General features: G+C 51.2%; 2 protein-coding genes and 1 long non-coding RNA gene across 5 annotated transcripts in view; 2 read left to right on the forward strand and 1 right to left on the reverse strand.

Moving 5' to 3' along the window:
• The first annotated feature begins 9,270 nt into the window (after positions 1-9,270).
• On the forward strand, positions 9,271-21,119 carry GPR4 (G protein-coupled receptor 4). 2 transcript variants are annotated; one of them, XM_077848379.1, is made up of 2 exons: positions 9,271-9,382; positions 16,758-21,119. In XM_077848379.1, exon 2 carries the CDS (start codon positions 17,583-17,585, stop codon positions 18,672-18,674), a length of 1,092 nt encoding a protein of 363 aa, XP_077704505.1. In that variant the 5' UTR covers positions 9,271-9,382; positions 16,758-17,582; the 3' UTR covers positions 18,675-21,119. The 2 variants fall into 2 exon arrangements, with proteins under 2 accessions (XP_077704505.1, XP_077704508.1); XM_077848382.1 differs by lacking the exon at positions 9,271-9,382 and adding an exon at positions 10,489-10,943.
• A 1,391-nt stretch (positions 21,120-22,510) lies between these two features.
• LOC144283875 (uncharacterized) lies at positions 22,511-23,605 on the reverse strand. The gene is made up of 2 exons (XR_013352386.1): positions 23,305-23,605; positions 22,511-22,871 (listed from the first exon to the last, which is right to left on the reverse strand). It is a non-coding gene; the product is annotated as an uncharacterized LOC144283875 (long non-coding RNA).
• Positions 22,942-26,535, forward strand: part of OPA3 (outer mitochondrial membrane lipid metabolism regulator OPA3) — a 73,061-nt gene continuing 69,467 nt past the window's right edge. The window contains exon 1 of one of the 2 annotated variants that reach the window (XM_077848384.1): positions 22,942-23,407. In XM_077848384.1, the coding sequence (XP_077704510.1) occupies positions 23,266-23,407 (142 nt within the window). In that variant the 5' untranslated portion in view covers positions 22,942-23,265. The remainder of the gene's footprint in view (positions 23,408-26,535) is intronic. The other variant, XM_077848383.1, reaches the window with a different exon arrangement.

The following is a 26,535-nucleotide window of genomic DNA, read 5'->3' on the forward strand; positions in this document are numbered from 1 at the left end:
TCTTGATTTCGAGGTTGTGAGTTCAAGCCCCATATTGGACACAGAGCTTGTAGAGGTTGCTTTTAGGCAAAGAGGCTTGAATGAAGGAATGTAGAAAGGGTCCAATGTGACCACCTGGCTGAACAGGGACAGGCCCATTAGGTGACACAGCTCAAAATATCCATAGGCTCTAACTGATCAATGGGCTATTTTTTTTTTTTTTTTTTATTTATGATAGTCACATAGAGAGAGAGAGAGAGAGGCAGAGACACAGGCAGAGGGAGAAGCAGGCTCCATGCACCGGGAGCCTGATGTGGGATTCGATCCTGGGTCTCCAGGATCGCGCCCTGGGCCAAAGGCAGGCGCCAAACCGCTGCGCCACCCAGGGATCCCTCAATGGGCTATTTGAAACCAGGTGTAGTTTCCAGAAAAGGAAGAATTCCATATATCGTCAAATCTCCTCATCTTCTCCATTTATTTATTTATTTATTTATTTATTTATTTATTTATTTATTTATCTATCTATCTATCTATTTATTTTTAAGATTTTATTTATTTACTTGAGAGAGAGAGAGAGCGCACAGGAGCAGAGGGGAGGCACCGAGGGAGAAGCAGACTCTCCACTGAGCAGAGAGCCCGACCCTGACCCTGACCCTGACATAGGGCTCAATCCCAGGACCCTGGGATCATGATCTGACCTAAAAGCAGCTGCTTAACTGAGCCCCCAGGCCGTCATCTTCTCCCTTTAAAAACCACTCCCCCCCCCACAAAAAAAAACATGCCTCCACCCCCTGCCTCCTTGCAGAGGAGGTGTATTCAAGAAACTTTTATCTCCTTTTCTGTGCCTCCGGCGAATTCTTTCACTGCCCTCACCCCTGGCTTCCGTCTAATCGTGGCCCCATATTTCGGGGCCCCCATCCGATCGAGAGACACCCCTTTAAGACACCAAAGAGCTTACTTAAATTAAAAATAAGACAATGGCCCAGAGCCTTAAAGAAAATAAGTGAATATTTTTCTGTTTCTCTCTGTCCTTGTAACAACGGATACCACCGTGTCAGGGCAAACCAGCTGAATGTCATCCGTGACTACCGAGTTAGGGGTGTGGATTGAGTAGTTCTAATTTCCTTGGTCTTTTGTAGCCAAGATCATTTATAGTGATGCTATTTAATTACATCTTGTTTTGGGGATCCCTGGGTGGCTCAGTGGTTTGGCGCCTGCCTTTGGCCCAGGGCGCGATCCTGGAGTCCCGGAATCGAGTCCCACGTCGGGCTCCCGGCATGGAGCCTGCTTCTCCTTCCTCCTGTGTCTCTGCCTCTCTCTCTCTCTCTCTCTCTGCCTATCATAAATAAATAAATAAATCTTTTGAAAAAATAATTACATCTTGTTTTTAATGTTGGGGGCACTTGGAGTTGCTTTGGGGATTTTTTTCCTATTCTCTTAGTAGTTCTCAGAGTTGAAGGTGGATTAGAGTCACCTGCAGAGGGATGCCTGGGTGGCTCAGTGGGTTGAGCGCCTGCCTTTGGCTCAGGACAAGATCCCTGGGGATTCTGGGGTTCTGGGATTGAGGCCCCTATTGGGTTTCCTGCTCATTGGGGAGCCTGCTTCTCTCTCCTTCCAGTTTATGTTCTTTCTCTTTCTCACTCTCTCTCTGTCTCTCAAATAAATAAACAAAATGTTAAAAAAAAAAAAAAAAGTCACCTGCAGGGTTATACTGAAAATGCATTTTCTCCTAACCACCCATTCAGAGTTTCCACTCCAGTCAGTCTGGGGTCCTCCAGAAAATTTGCATTTCCAAAGAGTTCTCAGATAATTCTGATGCTGTGAGCACCACACTTTGAGAACCACTTTTCTTTTTTTTTTTTTTTAAGATTTTATTTATTTATTCATGAGAGACAGAGAGAGGCAGAGACACAGGCAGAGGGAGAAGCAGGCTCCCTGTGGGGAGCCTGATGCAGGGACTTGACCCCAGGACCCCGGGATCACTACCTGAGCCTGAGGCAGACACTCAACCACTGAGCCACCCAGGGGTCCCAAGAAACTTTTCTAATAAACATTTTAAGGTATCAAACATACAGGATTTTTTTCTGGACAAAACAATAGATAGGAATTTTGTGCAGGGGCTCCTGGCTGGCTCGGCTGGCAGAGTGTGTGACTCTTGATCTGTTAGGATCAATAGTTTGAGCCCCACATTGGGTGCAGAGATTACTTAAATAAAACTTAAAAAAAAAAAAAAAGAATAAGTGGAACATTACACATTTGTGTTTTTATTCCTTGTCTCAACTGTAAAGATGATCTCTTCGGATGGAAAGTTCAGAGACTTATAGTTTCAGAGAGGCAACTTAGCAAGACTACCTCTTCCTAAAAGAGGAAAAAATTATTGCAGGAGAAATCTGCAAAGCCCCATTTGGCCAGTAAGAAAGATGTCCGTGAGTCTACAGGGACAGTTACCTAAGTTGCAAGGCTTCAAATTTCCATATCCTTCAGAAACAACAGCTCCCAGCACCAAACATGAAATTCTAGGAGGGCGTTCAATCATGTCAAAGGGATCCATTCCCTCTATCTTTCTAGCCAAGGATCTGTCAACATAAAATGAACAAACCTTTTAGAATCTCTCTCTTTTAAAAATAGGCTCTATGCCCATCATGGGACCCAACACAGGGCCTGAACTCATGACCTGGAGATCAAGACCTGAGCTGAGAGCAAGAATCGCTCAACCAATTGAGCCACCCAGGTGCCCCTCTCAGAAACTCTCAGAGTAAGAAAGAGAGTTTTTTTTTTTTAAGATTTTATTTATTTATTCATGAGAGACAGAGACAGAGAAGAGAGAGAGGGAGAGGGAAAGGCAGAGACACAGGCAGAGGGAGAAGCAGGCTCCCTGCGAGGAGCCCAATGGGGGAGTTGATCCCAGGACCCCAGGATCACCCCCTGAGCCAAAGGCAGATGCTCAACTGCTGAGCCACCCAGGTGTCCCAGAGAGAGTTTTTATTCAAGCCCAACTGAGGACAGCTGCCCGGGAAACCTGCTCTGGAGAATGAACAGCCTTATACACTTCTTTACATCTTGTCAAGGGGTCCTGGGATGGAGCCCTGCATCAGGCTCCCACCTTAGCAGGGAGCCTGCTTCTCCCTCCCCTCTGCTCCTGCACTCTCTCTCTCAAATAAATCAATAAAATCTTTTTAAAAAGATTGTATCTACTGTGTCTAGCATGCAGTTAAGACTTTACAAATATATGTTGATCAGTGAATGAATCCTTTAATATGGGCAAGGAGCATATTTATTCTTTAAAATTTTAATTTAATTTTAATTTTAGGAACATCTGGGTGGCTCAGTGGTTGAGTGTCTTTTTAAAAATTTTTTTTTATTGGAGTTCAATTTGCCAACATTTAGCATAACACCCAGTGCTCATCCTGCCGAGTGCCCCCCTCAATGCCCATTACCCAGTCACCCCCACCCCCCCGCCCACCTCCCTTTCCACTACCCCTTGTTCATTTCCCAGAGTTAGGTGTCTCTCATGTTTTGTCACCCTCTTGATATTTTCACTCATTTTCTCTCCTTTCCCTTTATTCCCTTTCACTAATTTTTATATTCCCCAAATGAATGAGACCATATAATGTTTGTCCTTTTCCAATTATTTCACTCAGCATAATACCCTCCAGTTCCATCCATGTAGAGGCAAATGAGCCACCTTCTAATGGCTGAGGAATATTCCTTTGTATACATAGACCACATCTTCTTTATCCATTCATCTTTCGATGGACACTGTGTCGCTATTGTGGACATTGCTGCTATAAACATCAGGGTGCAGGTGTCCCGGCATTTCATTGCATCTGTATCTTTGGGGTAAATCCCCAACAGTGCAATTGCTGGGTCGTAGGGCAGATCTATTTTTAACTCTTTGAGGAACCTCCACACAGTTTTCCAGAGTGGCTGCACCAGTTCACATTCCCACCAACAGTGCAGGAGGGTTCCCTTTTCTCCGCATCCTCTCCAATATTTATGGTTTCCTGCCTTGTTAATTTTCCCCATTCTCACTGGTGTGAGGTGGTATCTCATTGCGGTTTTGATTTGTATTTCCCTGATGGCCAGCGATGCGGAGCATTTTCTCATGTGCGTGTTGGCCATGTGTATGTCTTCCTCTGAGAGATTTCTCTTCATGTCTTTTGCCCATTTCATGATTGGATTGTTTCTTTGCTGTTGAGTTTAATAAGTTCTTTTTTTTTTTTTTTTAATTTATTTATTCATGATAGTCACACGGAGAGAGAGAGAGAGAGAGAGGCAGAGACATAGGCAGAGGGAGAAGCAGGCTCCAAGCACCGGGAGCCCGATGTGGGATTCGATCCCGGGTCTCCAGGATCGCACCCTGGGCCAAAGGCAGGCGCCAAACCGCTGCGCCACCCAGGGATCCCGAGTTTAATAAGTTCTTTATAGATCTTGGATACTAGCCCTTTATCTGATAGGTCATTTGCAAATATCTTCTCTCATTCTGTAGGTTGTCTTTAGTTTTGTGGACTGTTTCTTTGGCTGTGCAGAAGCTTTTTATCTTGATGAAGTCCCAATAATTCATTTCTGTTTTTGTTTCTCTTGCCTTCGTGGATGTATCTTGCAAGAAGTTGCTGTGGCCAAGTTCAAAAAGGTGTTGCTTGTGTTCTCCTCTAGGATTTTGATGGAATCTTGTCTCACATTTAGATCTTTTTTTAAAAAGATTTTATTTATTTATTCATGAAAGACACACACACACACACACACACACACACACACAGAGGCAGAGACAGAAGCAGGCTCTATGCAGGGAGCCTGATGTGGGCCTCACATTTAGATCTTTCATCCATTTTGAGTTTATCTTTGTGTCTAGTGTAAGAGAGTGGTCTAGTTTTATTCTTCTGCGTGTGGATGCCCAATTTTCCCAGCACCATTTATTGAAGAGACTGTCTTTTTTCCAGTGGATAGTCTTTCGTGCTTTGTCAAATATTAGTTGGAGTGTCTGACTTTGGCTCAGGTCGTGATCCCGGGGTCCTGGGATCAAGTCCCACATCGGGCTCCTCCCCGCCTCGGGGAGCCTGACTCCCCCTCTGCCTATGTCTCTGCCTCTCTTTCTGTGTCTCTCACGAATAAATAAATAAAATCTTTAAAAAATAATAATAATTTTAATTTTTTGGAGCATATTTATTCTCAGCCAGGCCCTTGAGTTAGGCATCGTTGGACACAGTGGTGAGACAGCCCCGGTACTGCCCTCAAAATACTCACAGTCCAATGGGGAAAGCAGACAATGATGACCCTGAGGGCACAGAGGAAGACCAAGGGGGCATCCAGGAGGGCTTCCTGGAAGGGATAACCGAGTTGAACATTGAAGATGAGTAAGAAATGAACCAATTGGGGGAGTGTTTCAGGTGGAAGTTCTGACAGTTTTGTCTTCCCTCCTTCCTCCTCTTTCCCCAATAAACTGTGACAAAGCCCCTCTGGGTTCCAACATCCCCCCGACCTGAGGTGTCTCAGTAAGGGACAGATCTGTCACCCCCACACTGGCTGCCAGCCCTGGGAGGGGAATGCCATGGCCTTTGTGATCACTGCTGGGTTCCCAGGGCTGCCTAGCACTATAGCGGGGGCTCAGGAAATGTTTGCTGAATGAGTGTCAGTTTTACATGTGTGTTGAAGTGTCTGAAATAGTTGTAAGTGCTTTATATGAAGGGGTCAAAGTTCAAACCCCTCAACACTCAATTTCCAACCTGAGAAATAGGAGAACAGTGGTAAAAGCATTGGAGCCCAGCTGCCAAAACTCCTGCCCTTCGACCTCTTCATCTGTGCCTCAGTGTTCTCATCTGTGAAATGCTACTACCCTGTAGGTTTTTTGAGGATGAAATGAGATATTCACATGAAGTGCTTAGAACAGTGCCTGGAATGTAGTAAATGCTCATTGCATGTGAGCTGCCTCCCCCTACTTTGTAAAAATCCTGTCTTGTCTTTGCTATTTCAGCCAGAATCCTCTCCTGTCCCCATCTTTTATCTCCAGCCATTTGACTCACCCATATTTGGGCTCCTGGGTGGCTCAGTGGTTGAACTTTGGCTCAGAGAGTGATCACGGGGTCCTGGAATCGAGTCCCGCATTGGGCTCCCTGTAGGGAGCCTGCTTGTCCCTCTGCCTGTGTCTCTGCTTCTCTCTGTATGTCTCTCATGAACAAACAAAAATATTTAAATAAAAAAAAGAATCACCCGTATTTGCCCTTCTTTGTGACATTTGGTGTCTCTGAACCTCCCTATATGCTATTTCCTCTGCACCTGCCACCACGTCTAGAAGTGTCCACTCAGAGAACTCCTACTCAACTGGCAACACTCAGCCTTCAAGTCACCCCTACAGATCTCCAGGTTTCAGAAGCCAGTTTCTGCAGCTCTCGGATCAAAGTCTCCTTTACTGCCCCCCACCTTTTGACTTTTTTCAACCATCCAAGGTCTGGAAGTGGTCAGGGCTGGTGACGCATCCTTTTCTTTGGTTCCCTTGGTGCTCTGTCGCCCCCTTGTGCCTAGTCTTAGACCTGCAGGGAAGAAGCGCAGGCGAGTCTCTCCACGTGCCCCCCCCTTCCTTCTCAGCCTTCCTTCTCCTGCTCCGGACCTTGGGAGGCTGCCCTGCGTGGACTCCATCCGTGGGGATCCCTTGCCCTCCGCCTTCCGGTTGAGTTTTGCCCATTGGAGGCACTGACAGGAAATCGGAATGTGGGAGGAGAAAAGGTGGGAGTATTTATTTGGGCGCCCCTCCTTGCATCCCTGCTGTTCTGGCAGTGGCCCTGTTCTCTACCTAGAGTTCCAGGTTCTATGGGCTCCCCCCCAAACTCCAGCTTCCTGCCCTCGGGTGGTAAAGGCTTGCCTCTCCCTGTGGCTGGTCCCCTGGTGCCCTTCATACTATGTGGATTCCTTCATCCTGCCCACCCCTCTGAAATGTACCTTCATAAGTGCTCCCACTTAAGCTCCCAATGGGTACCTATTTCCTACCAGGACTGGATCAGCACAAACCTAGGGTGAGCCCAGGAGAGAGAAGGATCCTCCCCTACCAGTGGACCCTTAGAATTTCTTTATAGGAGGAGATTGAAATGACCAAGGTTGTGACAGGTGGGCTCTATGGGACTTGGTTTGAAACTGATAGGATGTGTATGGGGTTACTTGGGGAGCAGCCACAGCCTTCATGATACCTCCCTTGGTGCTTTCCCTGTCTCCTTGAGGGAGGATGAAAGGAAAATGCTTTTATTCCCTCGTGCATTGCAGGTTGCTTGGGTGCTCAGTTAACTCTCTCACTTTCTGTGTCTCTCAAGAGCCCTGAGAAGAAGTAGGTAATATGGCTCAGAGAAGTGAAGTCACTTGTCTGAGGACACACAGCAAATGACTATTAAGAATAGGTGCCTGGGTGGCTCAGTTGGTTAAGCATCTGCCTCTGGCTAAGGTCAGGATCCCAGGGTCCTGGGGTCAAGTCCCACATTGGGCTCCCCGCTGGGTGGGGGGGTTGGCCTCTCTCCCTCCACCCCTCTCCATGGTTGTGCTCTCTTCTCTCTCTCTCTCTCTCTCTCTCTCTCTCTCTCTCTCGCTTGCTCTATCAAATGGATAAATAAAATCTTAAAAAAAAAGAATAGCTACCTTAAAAAAATCCCAACTGTATTGCTTCATTTATTTATTTTTAAAGATTTTATTTATTTATTCATGAGAGACACAGAGAAAGAGGCAGAGACATAGGCAGGGGGAGAAGCAGGCGTTCTGCTGGGAGCCCGATGTGGGACTTGATCCCAGTATCCCTGGATCATGACCTGAGCTGAAGGCAGACGCTCAACTACTGAACTACTTGTATCGCTTCATTAATATGAAGTTCTAGAACAGGCAACACTAATGTCTGGTGTAAAAAGAAAGAGTTGCCTCTGAGGGTGAGGTAGACTGTATTACCTGGAAAGGAGCGAAGAACAATGCTCTTAGGTGCTGGACATGTTCTATGTCTCGATTTGAGTGCTTAGTCACACGAGTGTATCTGTTTGTCACAATTCATTGTATTGTTCCTTAAGATCTGGATATTTTCGTTTTTATTAACGATAAAGAATGAGGGGCGCCTGGGTGGCTTGGCAGGTTAAGCATCTGACTTCGGCTCAGGTCGTGATCTCAGGGTCCTGAGATGGAGCCCCATGTGGGGCTCCATGTTCAGTGCAGAGTTGGCTTAAGATTCTCTCTCCCTTTCCTTCTGCACTCCCCCCCCCCCCCCAATCGTTCTCTCTCTCTTAAAAAAAAAATTGGGACACCTGGGTGGCTCAGTGCTTGAGCTTCTGCCTTCGGCTCAGCTGTGATCCTGGAGTCCCTTGATCGAGTCCCGCATCAGGCTTCCTGCACGGAGCCTGCTTCTCCTCCCTCTGCCTATATCTCTGCCTCTTTGTCTCTTGTGACTGAATAGATAAAATCTTAAACAAAAAATTTTGTGAACCCAATAACTGTCATTTCTGAGTGCTACATGATCCTAGGTCTGTCTGAAGTGCTTTGACCAAGAATGAATTCTCACGACCACTTTATGAAGGACGTGATAGTCATGATAAAAATCAGCAAATACTTTGAAGCACTTACCCTTCACGTATTCACTCCCTGGAAACATGTGTCTTGCACACCTATCATGTGCCTCCTCGTCTTCCCCCGGGGCAGTGGGCAACAGACACACAACAGTAAACAAACCAGATGCAGACAGGAGCCCTCCCCCCATGAGGGGGAGGGGACAGACAGACAATTTTAAAAGTTCTGTGGGGAAAAGTAAATAAAACAGGGAGGAATAGAAGGATCGGGGCGGGGGGCCGGGGGCATGTTTTACAGACTTGATAGTATTGACACTGAAATGACATCTCCATGCGGAAGACAGTGAGTGACCGCTTTGACAGAAGAGGAAACTGAGGCACAGAGAGGCCATCAGCCTTAAGGTCTGGCTGGCCAAGAGGTGGCCCTGACCGCAGGAGCGGGGACTTAGACTCGTTTGTTCTCTCCCTTGGGAAGGAAGGCATGCAATGACCACGAAGTTAAGGACTCGGGGCCTCAGAAGGGAGGAAATGGCTCAGCTCAAGGAAGGTCAAAGGCTGAGGGCTGGGTCCAGCACGAGGTGTGCGGATGGAGGGAGGGAAGCAAACGGGTTAATGAGACGGGGGCCTCCAGGCTGGGGACTCGAGGCGCAGGCGAGGTTTCCCCGGGCCTGGAAGCCTGCAGTGGGGGCAAAGCCCCAAGGGGTTAAGGGGCGGCGACAAGGGCGGGGCTAACGGGGGCGGGGCGGCGGGGGCGGGGCTTCGGCCGGCGGCGCGGCCCGGGGCGGGCACGAGTCGCCGCCGGGTCCCTGCGCCGCGGTCGAGCCCAGACGCCGCCGCAGCCCCGAGAGGCGCCGCCCGCCCCGTCCAGCCGCCGCGCGCAGGTAGGCGCCGCACCTCGGCTGCCCCGCGCCCCCGCGCCCCGCGCCCCCGCGCCCCGCTCCCTCAGGCTCCGCGCCCGCCCGTCCCCGCCCCTCTCGGCTGCCCGCGCTCCCGCCGTCTCCGCGCCGACCGCGGCTCGGGGTCCGTCTCGCTGTCCCCGCGCGTCTCCGCTGGGTCTCTGGCCGCCGCCCCCTCTCCCTCCGGGTGCGCCCGCCCTTCTGCATCTCTGGAGGTCTCGGCGCCCCTTTCTCTCCCCGCGCTCCCCGCGTCTCCGTATCCCTTCCTTCTCCCCGCCTCCCCTGGCCTCTGTGCCTCAGTCTCTCGAACTCTCAACCCCTGTGGGTCTCTCTGTCTCCAACTCCACGGTTCTCCCCGTCTCTGTGCACCTCTGTGCCCTTTCCCTTCCTGTCTGGCTGCCTCTCTCTTGCGTTTCTGTCTCTTTCGCTCTCTGTCTGGAGACCCTGGTCTGGCACCTTCAGCCCACCGTCGTCTCATTCCAAATTCTCGCGCATCCCAGAGCTTTCCCCTGGGCTGAGGAGCTGCTTGGGAGTGTGTGTGTGTGTGTGTGTGTGTGTGTGGAGGAGTAGGGTTGCCACTTGGGCCAGGTGCACTCTGAGTGACGCTGTGACCCCAGTGCCCCCTTTAGAGAGTCACCCCACTGCTCCTGAGGTCCCACCCACCCCACCCTCCAATTTCAGGAATTCCTGGCTGGGGGGTGGACTTCCTCCCCCACTTCCTCCCTTCCAGGATTTGGCTAGGTCACCATTAACTCCTTCCTGCCTCCACCTCACTCCCCCCCCTCCCACCCCGCTTGAACTGGACAGCCCACCACCCCCGACAAGGCTGAGAGACAGTTCTGGAATTTCTGTGAGCCATTGTTGGTAGTGGGATGTGTATTGTGCACTCAGACAGGATGTGTGCTGGGGGATTGACTTGCTGGCACAGATGGAGATGATAGGGGCCCGCCCCACTAGTACCCCCCACCCCAGGGCCCTGCTACCCCCCCCTCCTGAACCCACCAAGAGGGCACCTTCCAAGCTCTGTCTCTGTGAATGAACTCAACTTCGGGTTTGGGGGGAGGATGGGGAGGTTTTCCTTGGGGGGGGGGTTCCTACTAGGAGGAAATAAGAGATGATGGGCTGCTCCTGAATTCTGGAAATCATAATCAAGAACCCATGAACGTAAAGTCTTTGAATGGAAGGATTCAGGACGTGAGAATGATCAGAGGGAGGACTGGGGCCGCACAAGCTCCAAATCAAAGATCCTTGGGATACATGAACACTTCAATCCAAAAAGATTAGTGTTGGAATCTTGGAAGCTTTCAGTGTTCAAAGCGGAGGAGCTCAAAGGGCTTATGGAGCCATCTAGGTCAAGCACCCATTTTACAGATGGGAAAACTGAGGCCCAAGAGCAGGAGTCCCCACAATGAATCCATGCCAGGCTGGGGGCTGGGACTCCGGTTCCACCGAAGCCCCAATCCAGAGACCTGGCTTCTTTTGCTGCCACTAAGTCGGATTAATTTGGGAAAAGAGGTCTTCACAGTGAGGAGGGAAGAATGCCAGGGTGAGTATGAACAGCTGGAATCCTGAGGGAAGCATTTTGAGAAGCAGAGAAGAGAAAATATTTCCAAAACCATGGTGGTAGGGAGGGGAGAGGGGACCAGAGTTGGTTTGGGTGGAAGGGTGGAGTTTCTGAAGGGGGAGGGAAGTGAGGGGGGTGCAGGGATTAACTCCCGCCTGCTTCTGTCTCCTGACCCTCCCCATGAAGCCCACTGCTCCCTCGGGACAGGCCCTATAATTTGGTTTGTGTCTAGACAAATAATAACTCAGCTGGTGTGAGCGAGCTGGGAGGGATGAGGGAAGGCCGGCAGGACAAGGGGTACGGAGGCAGCCTGAGCTCCTAGCAGGGTCCCCAGGCAGTGAGACTTTAGGAGCTCGGTGGAGGTGACAACTCACTCCCCCCAACCTCCCGCGAATCCCCAGAGTCTTGGAATTCCGTGCGACCTTAGACCTTTGGGGTGCTGGGCTGTGAGAAAGCAAAAGAGACAAGGGGGGAATAGGAAGTGGGGTTCACCATATATCTGAGTATGTTCCCATTTCTGTAAAAATGAAAAGGGAAATACGTATTCGTGTTTGCTGGGCCAAGATAATAATCGCTGAGAGTTTAATAATAGATTATGAAAGTCGTAGAATGTTTTAAAAAAATCATAGAGCGTTCTAACAATAGAACTTTAGAATCTTGGAATGTGAGACTCCTGGAATATTAGAAACTGAGGACGTGGAAAGCCGCTAAAATAATAATAATAGAATGAAGAAAGGTAAAGCGCTAGAATGTTTTAATAATAGAACGGTAAACCATGAACTGGACTAACTATAGATCCTGAGGATTTGAGAGAGCTGGAATGGACAGCGTTGGAGGGATAGAGGAGGAGGAGGGGAGGACCCCGGTGTCCCTTCTGGGGGGTGTGGGAATGAGGGGGTTGGGGGGGACTCCTTTGATAGAAATGGGGAAACTGAGCCCCAGTGAGGTGGTCACGGTGGCCTGACTGTCCCCCGGTTTCCGCCGGCCCGCCAGGGCACCAGGTGGGGAGCGAGGCGCGGTGATCACATTTCGTCCCCTAATGAGCAGACCGGAGCCTGCCGGTCCCCCGGGGCTTCCCAGGGGGTGGAGGTAAGCGGGAGCTTGCAGAGGAGGGAAGGGGGTGCAGAGAGGCGGCAGTCTGGTTGCTTCCAGGACAAGGCTGGTGAGTGAACCCTGAGGGTGACCAGGGATGTGGGAAGCCACATCACCTCTTCCTCTGGTCCTCTCGACTCTCCGGAGTCCTTTAACCTTGCTTGATTTCGGGGTGGCCGCTGGGGCGCAGGGACTTATCTGGCTTGAACAGCCAAGGCATGAAGTGGGGGCGGGGGGTCTGACCAGTCTTTCCTGTCCCTGCACTATCGCTCCACACTCGGTCTTATCTCCCTTCCCTGCCCTTCTGGGAGGGGCTAGTAGGGACCAGAGAGGGGGGACTGTGGGGTAAGGGGAGCTTTTTGTTAAAGATTTGGGGGTTGAATCGGCAATAAAGCTCAAGTAGGGGAGAAAACCCAGATCCCAGCTGAAGAGGAGCCGGACCTCCCCGCCTCCCGTCCTCCCCCCATCCCCCCCCTCCCCGCCAGGAGCCTGGGGCAAGGGAATCAGAAGGGAGTCAGGTGATGGAGGGGCACAAAAGACGGCCACCTGCTTTTTGGCGGTGAGAAAGTCCTTGTCTCTTTTAGCAGATCCTCAAAGGGGGTTGACAGCCCCGGAAAGACTTGAGAACCATTGCAAGGAGCACTGGGAGTGAGAAGACAAAACATTCGGGGAAGGGGAAGCTCTCCGGTTAAGGTTAAGGACGGTTAAGGTTAGGTTAAGGTTAAGGACGATGGGAGATCTGCCCAGTCCTGACACATCGTGTGACTCAGACAACTGTCTGGCCACTCTGGGCCTCGGTTTCCCCATGTGTACCAGGAAGAGATCAGAAATAGCCTTGCACTCCCAGTTGGAGCATATGGACCTGTGGCACTGTGGAATTCTTAAGAGTCTCAGGCTCTGTGCTTTTGAGGGTTTCATGGTGGGCAGATCACAGGGGGGTAGGGGTGGGGAAGAGAGAGCTGGCTGCCCCTCCCCCATGCCCAGAATCCCCAGGAAGCAGGTGGGTTGAGGAGGGATGGGAGGAGGGTGAGATGAGCACCCAACCCATTCCTCCTGGAGGAAATTAGCAATGAGAAGTGTATTTCCTCTGGCTTCTGGAAATAAGTCTCATGCCTGTCTTACCCGCTTCCAGCTTCAGCTGAGCCCAGAGGGTCTGGACAGTGTTGGGTAAAGGGGACTCCTAGCCTTGGTTCCTTTCTTGTCTCAGCTCTCCTGTGCCCATGGAATAACAATTGTTCAAATGCTGCGTATGTTATAAATGATACTATGTCCTACCAAAGATTTTGTCTGTGATGGGACTAGTATAAAAGTTTGCCCCCCCCACCTCCTTTATGCAGAAGGGGAAACTGAGGGACGCCTGGGTGGCTCAGTGGTTGAGCACGTGCCTTCAGTTCAGGGCGTGATCCTGGGGTCCTGGGATCGAGTCCCCTATTGGGCTCCCCGTGGGGAGCCTGCTTCTACCCCTGCCTATGTCTCTGTGTCTCTCATGAATAAACAAATAAATAAATAAATAAATATCTTTAAAAAGGAGGAGAAACTGAGACTCTCAAAAAAGAATGAATTTTCTCCATGTTACAAGAAGAGGGAGAGACAGGTGAGAGAGGCGGATATCAGGGGTCAGGAAGAAGGGGAGACTGAGCAAGGGTTTTTTTTTTTTTTTTTTTTTTTTGAGTGACTTGGTCTGGGTGGAGAAGATTCAAAGGGAGGGGCCAGACTGCACTGTTCCAGCCTCGAGCAAGCCCTGTCTCCACCCTTTGTCCACAGGATCCAGGAACCTTTGTCCGTGAATCTGGGGTGGGGGAGATGCTGGGCTGCTAAGGACCCCACAGGAGGTAGGGAGGGCTTACTTAGGAGGACTCAGCTCTGACCTTTCATTTTTTTATTTTATATATTTTTAAAGATTTTATTTATTTATTCATGACAGACACACACACACAGAGGCAGAGGGAGAAGCAGGCTCCATGCAGGGAGCCTGACGCGGGACTCGATCCCAGGACTCCAGGATCATGTTTGGACCAAAGGCAGGTGCCAAACCGCTGAGCCACCCAGGGATCCCCAAAGATTGATTTTTTTTATTTATTTATTTATTTATTTATTTATTTATTTATTTATTTATTTATGAAAGACACACAGAGAGAGGCAGAGACATAGGCAGAGGGAGAAGCAGGCTCCCTGCTGGGAACCAGACTCAGGATTCCATCCCAGGACCCCTCTGGGATCATGCCCTCAGCTGAAGGCAGAAGCTCAACCACTGAGCTACCCAAGTGTCCCAGCCCTGACCTTTTAAAGTCAATTATGCAGCGGATAGATCCTGCCCTTTTCACTTTTTCCCTCCCAAGCTCTTTTCCTGGGGACCCTGCAGGGGACTTCTTTGAACTTGTAGCTGCCTCAAGGGAAGAGGGAGCCTGCATTGTGGGATGGGCTGACCCATGCCTGTTCCTTCAACCCACAGTCATTTATGGAGTGTCTACTATATGCTGGGCCTCTCCAGTTGGTGCTGCTCCAGTTGGAGCAGTCAACACAAGGTTACTGCCCTCCTGGAATGTCCGTTTCAGATAGACAGACAGATGGGAACAAGATACAAGGTGATGTGAAGAGAGAGCCCTGGGGGTGGGTAGCATCTCTCTGAGGAAGTGCAGGAAGTGAGGTGGCTCAGTCCTGGGAAGATAGGAGAAAGAACAGAGGTTTTGAGGCTGAAAAGGTCACAGGCCTTGAGCCTGCTGAAGTGGAGGATGGAAGGGGGGGGGCAGAAGGTCAGGCAGTGCCTTGTCACCTGGGGCAAGGAGTTTGCATTTTACCCAAAGTTCAGTCTACTGGGAAGGCACTGGGAGATATCAAGCAGGGAAGTAAGGAGAGCTGATTTTCATGTTAAAAAGACCTCTGTGGTTGCCCTGTGGGAAGTGAGTTGAAGGAAGCCAGAATGGCAGCCAGGAAAGCAGAGGAGCTACTGCAACAGTCCGAGCAAGCCAAGCCGCAGTGATGGTGGTGCAGAGCAGGGAGTGGCGGGGGGATTCCCAGAGACATGCATGGATTGAGGGCTTATTGTGGAGGTAGGGCCAAGAGAACTCTCCGTGGAAAGATGCTTTGGCATCTGAGTGGTTCCTGAGAACCCGATGTGTGATATTGGGCTTATCCTTTCCCCTCTATGTGCCTTGGTTTCCTGATAAGTCCAATTGACTCAACCAGTGGTTTTTGGTTTTGTTTTTAAAGATTTTATTTACTTATTCATGAGAGACACAGAGAGAGAGGCAGAGACACAGGCAGAGGGAGAAGCAGGCTTGCTGTGGGACTCAATCCCAGGACCCCAGGATCACGCCCTGAGCCAAAGGCAGACGCTCAACCACTGAGCCACCCTGGTGCCCCTCAACCAGTGGCTTTCTAAGTGTGTCCTGGGGATTCTGCAGAGGTGGCCCCTCTCCCCCGACCTCATTTCATTGAAAACACAGAGCAGCTGCTTTTTCCCACTGTCTTAGAAAGGTTTCCAGTTTACGATCTTGTTTAAAATGATAGTAATAAGAATAATAAAAGCTTTCACAGGTTAAAAAACTAACCCCGTGCAAAGCCCTGGATAGAGTAGCTTCCAAAGTAGCCTCTGATTCGGGACTTCATTCCCCCACCCTTTGGGGCTGACAGTGGTCAGGGGCTGGCCCATGACTGTCCTTTTCCCTGTGTTTGTGGGTCTTCCCAAGGGGGGAACAGGCCCAAGGTTGTCACTCAGGTGGAGCAGAGGCCATGTGGGAAGTGGTCCCGAGGGAGGACCATGGGCCCTGCTGCCAGGCCTTCCCCTTGCTGCCCAAATGTGATCACATCCAGCAGCCCCTACCCCCTACCCCAGGGCCCCTCTCTGTCCAGTTATTCTTGGGTGGAAACATGCACTGGCTGGAGAAAGAGTGAGAGCTGAGATGGTCCCTCTGTCATCATCAGGACCTTGGACAGGTCTCCGAACTGCTCTGTGCCTCAGTTTGTCAAATAGGAAGGATAACAGTGCTTTCCTCGCAGGGTTTCTGAATGTGTAATGAGTGATTACCCATAAAAGTGCTTAGGACAGGGTCTGCGATGTAGTAGGACTTCATTCGACTTTATCTGTTAATATCCATCGTCACCATCATCAAGAATGGGATGTCTTGAGTTAGCAGTGGAAGACTGGTCCCAGCCCTCCTTCCATCATGGCCTTGCTCTGCATCCTTGGTGGGAGTGAGCAGCCTTTCTGGGTTTCATCTCCATGTCTGGGAAATGATAGGATTGCATTTTACACGGTGCATTTTACACGGTTTCTGGAAGCAAGTTCTAAAATCTGAGTTAAGTGTTTAACATCTATCAGGGGGCAGCCTGGGTGGCTCAGTGGTTTAGCACCCGCCTTCAACCCAGGGCGTGATCGTGGAGACCCGGGATCGAGTCCAATGTCGGGCTCCCTTCATGGAGCCTGCTTCTCCCTCTGCCTGTGTCTTTGCGCCTCTCTCTCTCTCTCTCTCTTTCTTTCTCTCTCTCTCTGTCTCTCATGAATAAATAAATAAAATCTTAAAAAAAAACATATATCAGGGAACATAGACCTGAGCCCCCGAATCTGCAGTTATAGAGATGTGTTTCTTAGAATGAGGCCCAATTAAGTATTGTCTGGGCTCTGCAGCCCACAGCTTATGGTGAGGGTTGTAGGGAGAATGGGGTGCCCCTGACTCCCCTCACCGAAGAACTCTCTCTCCACAGGCACTGTCAAGTCAGCTTTGAACGGTGAGACGGGCCACCTCATCCCATCTGCTCAGCTCCCACCAAGACCAAGCTGGAGCCCCTCCCCTGCCCCCTTCAAATTCCTCACTCCATCCGTAGTCCTCCATAATAGCCCTTGCTCACCTTCTTCCTAAACACCCTGCTCACATTTCCCAGACCAAGGACACCCCTCCATAGTCTTCTCTTCACTGGTTACCTTGTTTGTTTCCTTATTTCTTACTGGGGTCCTGGGAAGTGCCAGCACCCTGACTGACCTTGCCTGGTATTCTCAACCCTCCCTAACTCTAGTCTGTCCTGTCTCAAAACTACCTCGTAGATTTTACGCATCTTCTAGTACATTCCACCCCTGCCACTGTAACATGGCCACACGTGCTTTCTACATCCTGTACAAATAGGTCTCTTCCCACTGCCCAATGATGCCTTCATCTCCTCCATAAACACCCCCCTCAGCCAATTTTTGTGCTACCCTAATAATGCCCTCATTGACGCTCTGTTTGGGTCTATAAACGCCCCCTTGACAAAGCTCTTTTTTTAAAAATCCTGACATTCCCCCCACCCCCCGAGCCTCCCTCCTATCTTAATTCTATCCTTCCTCCAATTTTTCACCTCTCAAGCTCTACCCTTCCCTGCCCAGGCTGGCCCACAATTCACCGTCACCCTCACCTCTTCTCTGTGGACTGCCCCCCATCATGTCCCCCTGAGCCTCCAAGGAGGGGGCTCAGGGGGCCCAATGGCCTCCCGCCCCCTGTGGCCCCACAGCCCCCGTGGGCCAGGGGAAGTGCCTGGAAAGCCCCAGTGCCGAGGATGGGCAACCGCACGTGGGAGGGCTGCCACGTGGACTCGCGCGTGGACCACCTGTTCCCGCCGTCCCTCTACATCTTCGTCATCGGGGTGGGGCTGCCCACCAACTGCCTGGCCCTGTGGGCAGCCTACCGCCAGGTGCGGCAACGCAACGAGCTGGGTGTGTACCTGATGAACCTCAGCATCGCTGACCTGCTGTACATCTGCACGCTGCCCCTGTGGGTCGACTACTTCCTGCACCACGACAACTGGATCCACGGCCCCGGCTCCTGCAAGCTCTTCGGGTTCATCTTCTACACCAACATCTACATCAGCATCGCCTTCCTGTGTTGCATTTCCGTGGACCGCTACCTCGCGGTGGCCCACCCACTGCGGTTCGCCCGCCTGCGCCGCGTCAAGACTGCGGTGGCCGTGAGCTCCGTGGTCTGGGCCACGGAGCTGGGGGCCAACTCCGCACCCCTGTTCCACGACGAGCTCTTCCGTGACCGCTACAACCACACCTTCTGCTTCGAGAAGTTCCCCATGGAGGGCTGGGTGGCCTGGATGAACCTCTACCGGGTCTTCGTAGGGTTCCTCTTCCCGTGGGCCCTCATGCTGCTGTCGTACCGGGGCATCCTGCGGGCCGTGCGGGGCAGCGTGTCCACCGAGCGCCAGGAGAAGGCCAAGATCAAGCGGCTGGCGCTCAGCCTCATCGCCATCGTGCTGGTGTGCTTCGCGCCCTACCACGTGCTCCTGCTCTCGCGCAGCGCCGTCTACCTGGGCCGCCCCTGGGACTGTGGCTTCGAGGAGCGTGTCTTCTCAGCCTACCACAGCTCGCTGGCCTTCACCAGCCTCAACTGCGTGGCCGACCCCATCCTCTACTGCCTCGTCAACGAGGGTGCCCGCAGCGACGTGGCCAAGGCCCTGCACAATCTGCTCCGTTTCCTGGCCAGTGACAAGCCACAGGAGATGGCCAACGCCTCGCTGACCCTGGAGACCCCGCTCACTTCCAAGAGGAACAGCATGGCCAAGGCCATGGCAGCTGGCTGGGCGGCCGTGCCGCCCTCCCAAGCGGACCAGGTTCAGCTGAAGATGCTGCCGCCGGCGGCACAGTGAATCTCCACTGGCACAGCCCCCCCACCCCCCCCATGTTATCCCACAGTCCCTTCCCTGCTGGTCGGGTGTATGCAAATTTATGTAAATAAGGCAGTGTTAATATTCATGAGCAGAAGCACCAGGGTAACTAGTGAGGTCGGTGAGGTTGGTGGGTCACTGGTCAATCATCATCCTCCACTGAGATCCCCTAGGGATTCAGTCGAACTGTGCCTAGCGCTGTCCTGGGTGGTGCTAAGTGACTACAGGGGTGACAAATGACAATGCTGGCTGGCCTTCCTTCACATGCTCCCACTTTAATAAGGGAGACAGACCTGTCCCCAGATGATGATCCAGAGTGGGTAGGACTCAGACAGGTGAGCCCAGAGGGCATCTGACCCAGTCTGAGGGTCACAGAAGGCTTCCTGGAGGAGGGAACAAGTAAATTAAGTCAAACATTTGGTTTGTTATCCAGAGGATAACAACAAAGAGGGGGATAAAAGGATGATTTTCAACAAGGAGGTAAAATTGAGTGGCTGAAGGGGAATGTGGAAGAAAAAATTCACTGAGGGTATAGAGTGGGTCATTTTCACCCCTGGGAAGTCCCTGGTCGTCTAAGGGAGTAGGGGCATGAAGAACAAGTGTGAGTTTCTAGATAAATAACATTCTCCAAGTCAGGGCTGGAAGGAGGAGGGAGGCTGTCAGAACCCAAGTAAAGTCCAATCAGGGCAGACTGGCTGGAAGAGCAGTGAGCAGGACAGGCTTTTGAAGAGGCTCAGGACAAAAAAAAGGATATTTATTCATTCATTCAACAGAAATTTATTTATATCCACTCTTGGCCCAGTCCTGTGCTGGCTGGGGCTGGGGACACAAAGGTGACCAGGACAGCCTGGGCCCCACCCTTATGGGGTTCACAGGAAACAAGTAATAAAAATAAATATAATGTTTGGAATCGATAAGTGTACTGGGGAAAAATAAAGCCAAGTGAGGGGAGAGGGAATGACATGGACTCTGATCTAGAGAAAGAGGTGAAGAGACTGCTCACTGGAAGGCAACATTGGGACAAAGAACAGGGGAGGGGGTCAGCCCTGTGGCTGTGGGGGAGTGGAAGAGGACTTCAGGCAGAGAAATGAGTGCAAAGCCCCTGGAGCTAGAGAGTGCCTGAGTTTTGAGTGGGGCTAATGGAGCAGGCGCTGCTGGAGCAGGGGGAGGTCGGGAGGGGTGCAGCTGAACCAGGGGGAGGCCAGGTGGGTGAGAGGAATGGATGGTGATTAATGGTACTGGCAAGGGATGGGGCCAATCTTTCCATCTTTCGGGGCTTGTAGGTCCTGGTGAGAATTTTGCCTTTTACTCAGAAGTAAAGGGGAGCCACAAGATGGCTCTTAGCAGAGGAGGGATGGGATTTGACTTAAATATTAACAGGATCCTGCTGGCTGGCTGGCTGCTGAGTGGGCAACAGAATATGTGAGGGGCAGAAGCTGGGAGGTGAGAGGTTGCAGTTGTCTGGGCCGGGCCGGGCCGGAGATGCTGGCAGCTGAAAGGGGGTGGAGGTGGGGGGAGTGAGCAAGGAACAGTGGTTAACTTTGGGATTTATTTTGAAGGGATACTTCAAAATGATGGAAGAAGCATCCATCATTTTGATACTTTCGGGATTATGTAACATGAGCCCCTTGCCCATCCTGAGAAAAGGGTGACCAGGAAGCCTGAACTGCTGGGACCTGTGGGAATGATCCCAGGCCCTATTCCAGGCGGTCACCAGAGAGGCCAAATGACTAGGCCAGGGTCACACAGCGGGTGAGTCAGCACTGGGATTATCCTGGGCTCCTTTCCCCCTCTCCATCATCTCTGCCTCTGTTCCCATGCCCCAGGGTGGCTGAGGCTGCCTGCCTTGGCTGACGGTGTCACCCTCCTTTTGCTGGCCCTCAGGGATCACCAGGAACGGCCATCCTTCCATTAACCCGGCTGGAGAGCAGGAGGAAGCACCCAGCCCTGGACAGGCCTTGCCCTTTCTGACAGGTCACCTCCCGCCCTTCCTCCCAATGGATATGTAACAGGCTCCAAGCTCCTGATGAGACATGAAGGTCCTCCTCCTACGCACATGCAGCCTCTTGTCCCAGAAGTTCCCAGAAAAGGTTCCTGGAAACCCTTCTCAGAGAAGAAAGAGGAGGGAGGACGGGAATGAGAAAAATAAATGTGTTTAATGAGGAAAATGGTTTTGCAGGAGGGGGGTTACTGAGATGCAGGAAGTTGGGGCTTTGGTATTGGGTGTGGAGAGAAAAGAGGGAAGCCTGGGATCTATGGGGCCTAGTAATTTTCCTACCCCAAAGCCATAAAGCTACTGGGATGGAGATGTAAGGGGCCAGAACCTTTTGGAACACCATCCCCTCGGAGTCAGATGAAAGCTTGCCCTCTACCTTTCCAACCAAATGCTCATTCCTATTCATTCAATAAATATTTATTGAGCATCTACTGTGTGCCAGGCACTGTTCTAGGAGTTGAGCAAACAGTAGTGAAATAAACAGAAAAAAAAAAGTCACGTACAGTTTGGAAGCTTCCTGAACCCATCATGGGGGACCTCAGCCCCCGAGTAGGTCTCTGGGCCCCTAACACCCCCAGGAATCAGGAGAAGACTTGGCTGGGACTCAAGAAATCCTGGCCTTGGCTCCATTCTGATTACCCCTGGAGCTTTAGGTAAATCCTTTTCTTCCTCTGGCCTCGGTTGGCTAGTCTGTAAAATGGGGAGGGGCTCAGTCCCACATAGATAATGGACCTTGAATAGGCCCCAAGCTGTCACACCTTCAGTCCAGAAGGGATCTTGGGGAAGGGTTGTGGGTTTTTTATTTGTTTGTTTTTTTTTTTTTTTTGGGTCTGTTTTCGTTTTTTGTTTGTTTGGTTTTTTAAAGATTTTATTTATTTGAGAGAAAGAGTGGGGGCAGAGGGAGGGACAGAAGAGAGAGTGAATCTCAAAGACTCCCGGCTGAGCCCAGAACCTGACCCGTGGGGCTCGATCTCACGACCCTGAGATCATGACCCCAGCTAAAATCAAGAGCCAGACTCTGAACTGACAGAGCCGTCCAGGCGCCCCGGAAGGGTTGTTTTTATGGGGTCTTGGCAGGAATTTAGAATATTTGGGTTCATGCATGTCAGTATCATCATTACTGATGGAGGAACGGAGGTCCATCGTGTCAGGCATTTGACAAAGGACATTAAAGGAGTCAGAGTGGACGCAGAGGAAAGCCCTGGGTCCCCTGGAAAACCCCAGGGGTCCCTGACTCTGCCTTCTGTTGGGTTGTTTCCTCCTACACACTGCTCCTCTGCCCTCTCCTCTCCCTCTCCTAGGCCCTCTCAATTACCCATCAAGACTCCACCATCCAGAAGTTTCTCTCAACCCCTTCCTGACCTTGTTTATATGATTTTGCTCCCTGCTGGCTAAGGGAGGACAGTCTGGGACATGTCCTTAAACTCCTTCTTGAGCCAGTTCCCTGGGGACCCTCACCCACCAGTAGAGGAAGTGGGGCTGCCTGAGAACGGGTGAGGTTTCATTAGCCAAGACTCCGGCTATCACCTTCTGTGGGCTGAGAGACCTTCTACCAGCAGTCCCCCCCACCCCCCACCCCGGGGCCCCTGTCTGGGCCTCAACTGGTCAGTTATTCAGGAAAGGGCTGGATTAGCTATTTCTGGGGATGAAATGCACCGTCAGGCTGGAGTGAGCGATGTCAGTGTTCAGACCCGTAGAGCAATACGGAATGTTCCTCGAGGGCTTACTGTCACTGGCACCATTCTAAGCACTTAGCACGGTTCACTCCCTGTTTTCACAGGCAAGATTCGCATGCAAGCCTTACTACTCCCCAACACGGCTGTTATTATTTTTCAAGATTTTATTTTTATTTATTCCTGAGACACACAGAGAGAGACAGAGAATGTTGGCAGAGGGAGAAGCAGGCTCCCTGCAAGGAGCCTGATACGGGTCTCAACCCCAGGACCCTGGGATCACGACCTGTGCCAAAGGCGGACGCTCAACCCGAGCCATCCAGGTGCACCGGTTAGGTGTTATTAAAATTCCCACTTTGCAGACGGGAATACTGATGCCCAGTATCGGGAATACTGATGCCCAGACGTCACTGGCCTCACACCAGCATGTAAATGGCGGAGCTGGGAATTCCCAGCCCAGGTCCTTCACTACACGGTCGGTTTCTTCTTACTCCCAGTGAGAGCTCTCATCTGCGGGGAAAGCGTATTTGGGACTCATTAGCCCTAATTAGGACTAATGAAGAGCCTCCTCCAAGCGGGGAAGCCACCTAGGTACAAGACGTCACGAAGGAACACGGTGACAGCAGCCAAGACGGGCGTGGGAATCCAACCACGCTCCCGCGAACGGCCGTTTAACGGCACCGCCCCCTGACCCGCCTCACTTCCGCCTTTTATTTGCATATTCAGCGATCGGACGACAGGCGTCAGCGTCGACGCGGTGACATCAGAGAGCGCCCCTGCAGTGCTCCACCCCTGAGCGTACGCACGTACGCACGCACGGAGACGAGCGGGCGGGGGAGGAGGGAGAGATCGGAGGCGCCCCGCCCAGTGAGCAAGCTTGCGCGTGCCCCGTGCGACCGCCAAGATGGTGGTGGGCGCGTTCCCTATAGCGAAGCTGCTATACCTGGGCATCCGGCAGGTCAGCAAGCCGCTTGCCAACCGCATTAAGGAGGCCGCCCGCCGAAGCGAGTTCTTCAAGACCTATATCTGCCTCCCGCCGGCTCAGCGTGAGTTTGACCCCACGTCCCTCTACCCTTTCCATTCTCCAACCCCTTTCTGGTGGTTGTTCAGGGGATGGCTTCTGTTTACAACCAATCACAGCCTCAACCGGCAAAGTCCTGTAGCCAATAGGGAGGTTCCTTGGAAGAAGGGCAGGCAGGTAGCCCAATAGTAAGAACGGCCGTGGGGCAGGGGGCGGGGCAGGGTGCTGGTGCCCTAGTTGGGAATACCAGCCAATAGAAGAAGAGAGCGCGTGGAGACTGACGTGTGGACGAACCAATAGTACGGGGGACAGGAGTAACGTGGGTGGGACATCCCTGGACGGAGAGGAGGTAGGGGCGGGACCGAGGACGGACTGGACCTGGTCGTTTGTCAGGCCATCCCTAGATAGTTTGGTTTCCTAAACCCCACTCCCTGCCTCAGTTTCTCTCCCGTCCTGGGAGGTGAGATGCCTGGCATGGCGTTCAGGGAGGGTTTCATGGCAGAGGAGACCTCTGTGCTGGGACCTGAAGGGTGAGGAGAATCTCACCAGACAACAGGCTGGGGATGATGTCGAGGGAGAGCGGGGAGCTTGCTCCAAGGCCAGATGGTTGAGGGGAACGTACCTGTTTTCCTTCTAAGTCTGGGTGCTTAAAGTTTGCAGAATTGGCGGTCCTTTGGTGTTTATTTTTTTTTTTTTTTTTAATTTTTTTTATTATTTATTTATGATAGGCACACAGAGAGAGAGAGGCAGAGACACAGGCAGAGGGAGAAGCAGGCTCCATGCACCGGGAGCCTGACGTGGGATTCGATCCTGGGTCTCCAGGATCGCGCCCTGGGCCAAAGGCAGGCGCTAAACCGCTGCGCCACCCAGGGATCCCTCCTTTGGTGTTTAGTGGGGCCTCCTCCAGAAGTGCAGATCTTCGGAAGGGAGAAGTTACCAGAGTGCTCTCCTGTGGGCTCTCATTTGACCCTCACTTTTTTTTTTTTTTTTAAGATTTTATTTATTTGTTCATGAGAGATACACAGAGGCAGAGGGACAAGCAGGTTCCCTGCGGGGAGCCTGATGAGGAACTTGATCCCAAGACCCCGGGATCATGACCTGAGCCGAAGGCAGTCACTCAACCACTTTGCCACCTCCTTGCCCGGACCCTCACACTGTTTTTGTCCCCATATCAGGGAGGGGAAACGACTCCCCCCAGGTTGCAGAAGAGAAAATGTGCCTTGACACCAGAAGTGAATTGCGTGGGTCACACATGGGAGTTTGTGCAGAGTCAGGACTGAAACCCTGCACTGCGGGTTCCCAGGGCTGGTTTCTGTTTCCTGCCACTGCTTTTCTCCTAAACACTGTGATGTGTCTTAGCGCCGTGGGGTAGAAAGTGACTTCTTGGGTGGGACTGACATGGATTCTAATCTGGTCCCGACGACTCCTGAGTCACTTACCCCTCAGAGCTTCGCTTTCTCTTCTGTACGATGGGTTATATATGATAGCAACATTTAATGGGCACTTGCTTTGTGCCAGGCCCTATGCTAAGCATTGCATAGTCTTTCAGCACTAAATCCTCAAATTATGAGGTAGACCCTGTTATTATTCCCATTTTGTGTATAGGCTGTATGTGCATTTATGCTGTAAATAATACTTACGATGTTGTGAGGAGTAAATGGATATAAAATGTTAAGTCAGTGGGTGGCACAAAGATATGGCTGTTGTATAGATGTTAGAAAAGAAAAAAAAGCGAAAAATCTTGTCCTTGGGGATTTTACATTCTTGGGGCAGGGATGGGGGGAACCGACCAAAAAAATAAATTGTGAAAATATGAATTATATTAGATAGCAGTACTTGCTCTGGAGAAAACATCAGGGATGCAAAAAGAGGACTGTCTGGGGGGAAGGCTGAAAGTTTAGATGGGGGGTCAGGGAGACCTCATTGGGAATAAGGGGGAGAGGAAGGAGCAAGCTGTGCAGGTATCTGAGAAAGAGCATTCTTGCACATGCAAAGGCCCTGAGGTGAGAGTTTGCCTGGTATGTGTGATGAACAGCCAGGAGGCCTGAGCAAAGGGACGGGGACTGAAGAGAGAAGGAAGTACTGGAAAGAGGGGCAGATTGTGCAGGGATTGTGGACCACTTCAGTGCTTTGGCTTTACTCCCAAGCGGATGAGACTCACTGAAGGCTATTAGCAGAGGAAGGACACGGTCTGAGGCACAGGTTGATAGGATCCCTTTGGCAATCATAGGGTTAGGTGTTGTTGTTGTTGTTGTTTTCTTAAAGATTTTATTTATGAGAGAGAGAGAGAGAGGCAGAGACACAGGCAGAGGGAGAAGCAGGCTCCATGCAGGGAGCCCGATGTGGGACTTGATCCCGGGACTCCAGGGTCACACCCTGGGCTGAGGGTGGCGCTAAACCGCAGAGCCACCCAGGCTGCCCCATAGGGTGAGGTTAGATGCAGGGAGGAGGTCAGCATGGTACTCCAGGTGGGAAGTGAGTGGGAAGGAGAGGTCAGTTTCTGAAGACATTTTCTCCCCTTCTTTTTATTTATTTATTTTTTATTTTTTGCAGGTTGAATCACTGTGTTTTACTAAGTGTACAGGTCCACTGGGCATCCAAACAGGTCCCAGTGGCAGTAGAACTTTCCAGAACCTTCCACATGCATCCCTGCTGTCCGATTCCACCCCTGAAGCCCCTGGGCAAACCCGGGCGGGCCCCATCCCCCCCTTCTTTTTAAAATTTCAGACCCTCAGAACAGTTGTAAGAAAGAATGGTGGTAAAAGGGCACCTGGCTGGCTCAGTGGGAAGGGCATGTGACGCTGGATATCGGGATCAGGTGTTCAAACCCCATGTTGATAGTACAGATTACTAAAAATAAACTTTAAAAAAAGCTTAAGTTATTAAAAATAAAATTATATACCCTTCACCACCTAGTTCATCAGTTGTTAGCTGCCAACAGATTTGCCTTGTCATCACTCTTGTATATGTATGTATGTATATATGTATACACACACTTTTTTTCTGAACAGTTTGAAAATAAATTGTGGACGTAACACTTTACTCCTAAATATTTTAGCCAGTGTTTCCAAAGAACAAAAACATTTTTGTATATAACACAGCACCAGTATCACATGTGAAAAATTTAACATTGATACCAATGATATTGATAAC

The sequence above is a fragment of the Canis aureus genome, chromosome 1 (genome assembly GCF_053574225.1).
Source record: "Canis aureus isolate CA01 chromosome 1, VMU_Caureus_v.1.0, whole genome shotgun sequence".
In the NCBI taxonomy this organism is placed as follows: domain Eukaryota; kingdom Metazoa; phylum Chordata; class Mammalia; order Carnivora; family Canidae; genus Canis; species Canis aureus.

What these genes read in the sequence shown, in the direction of transcription:
- GPR4 (XM_077848379.1), top strand. Translation starts at nt 17,583, where the DNA reads ATGGGCAACCGCACGTGGGAGGGCTGCCACGTGGACTCGCGCGTGGAC.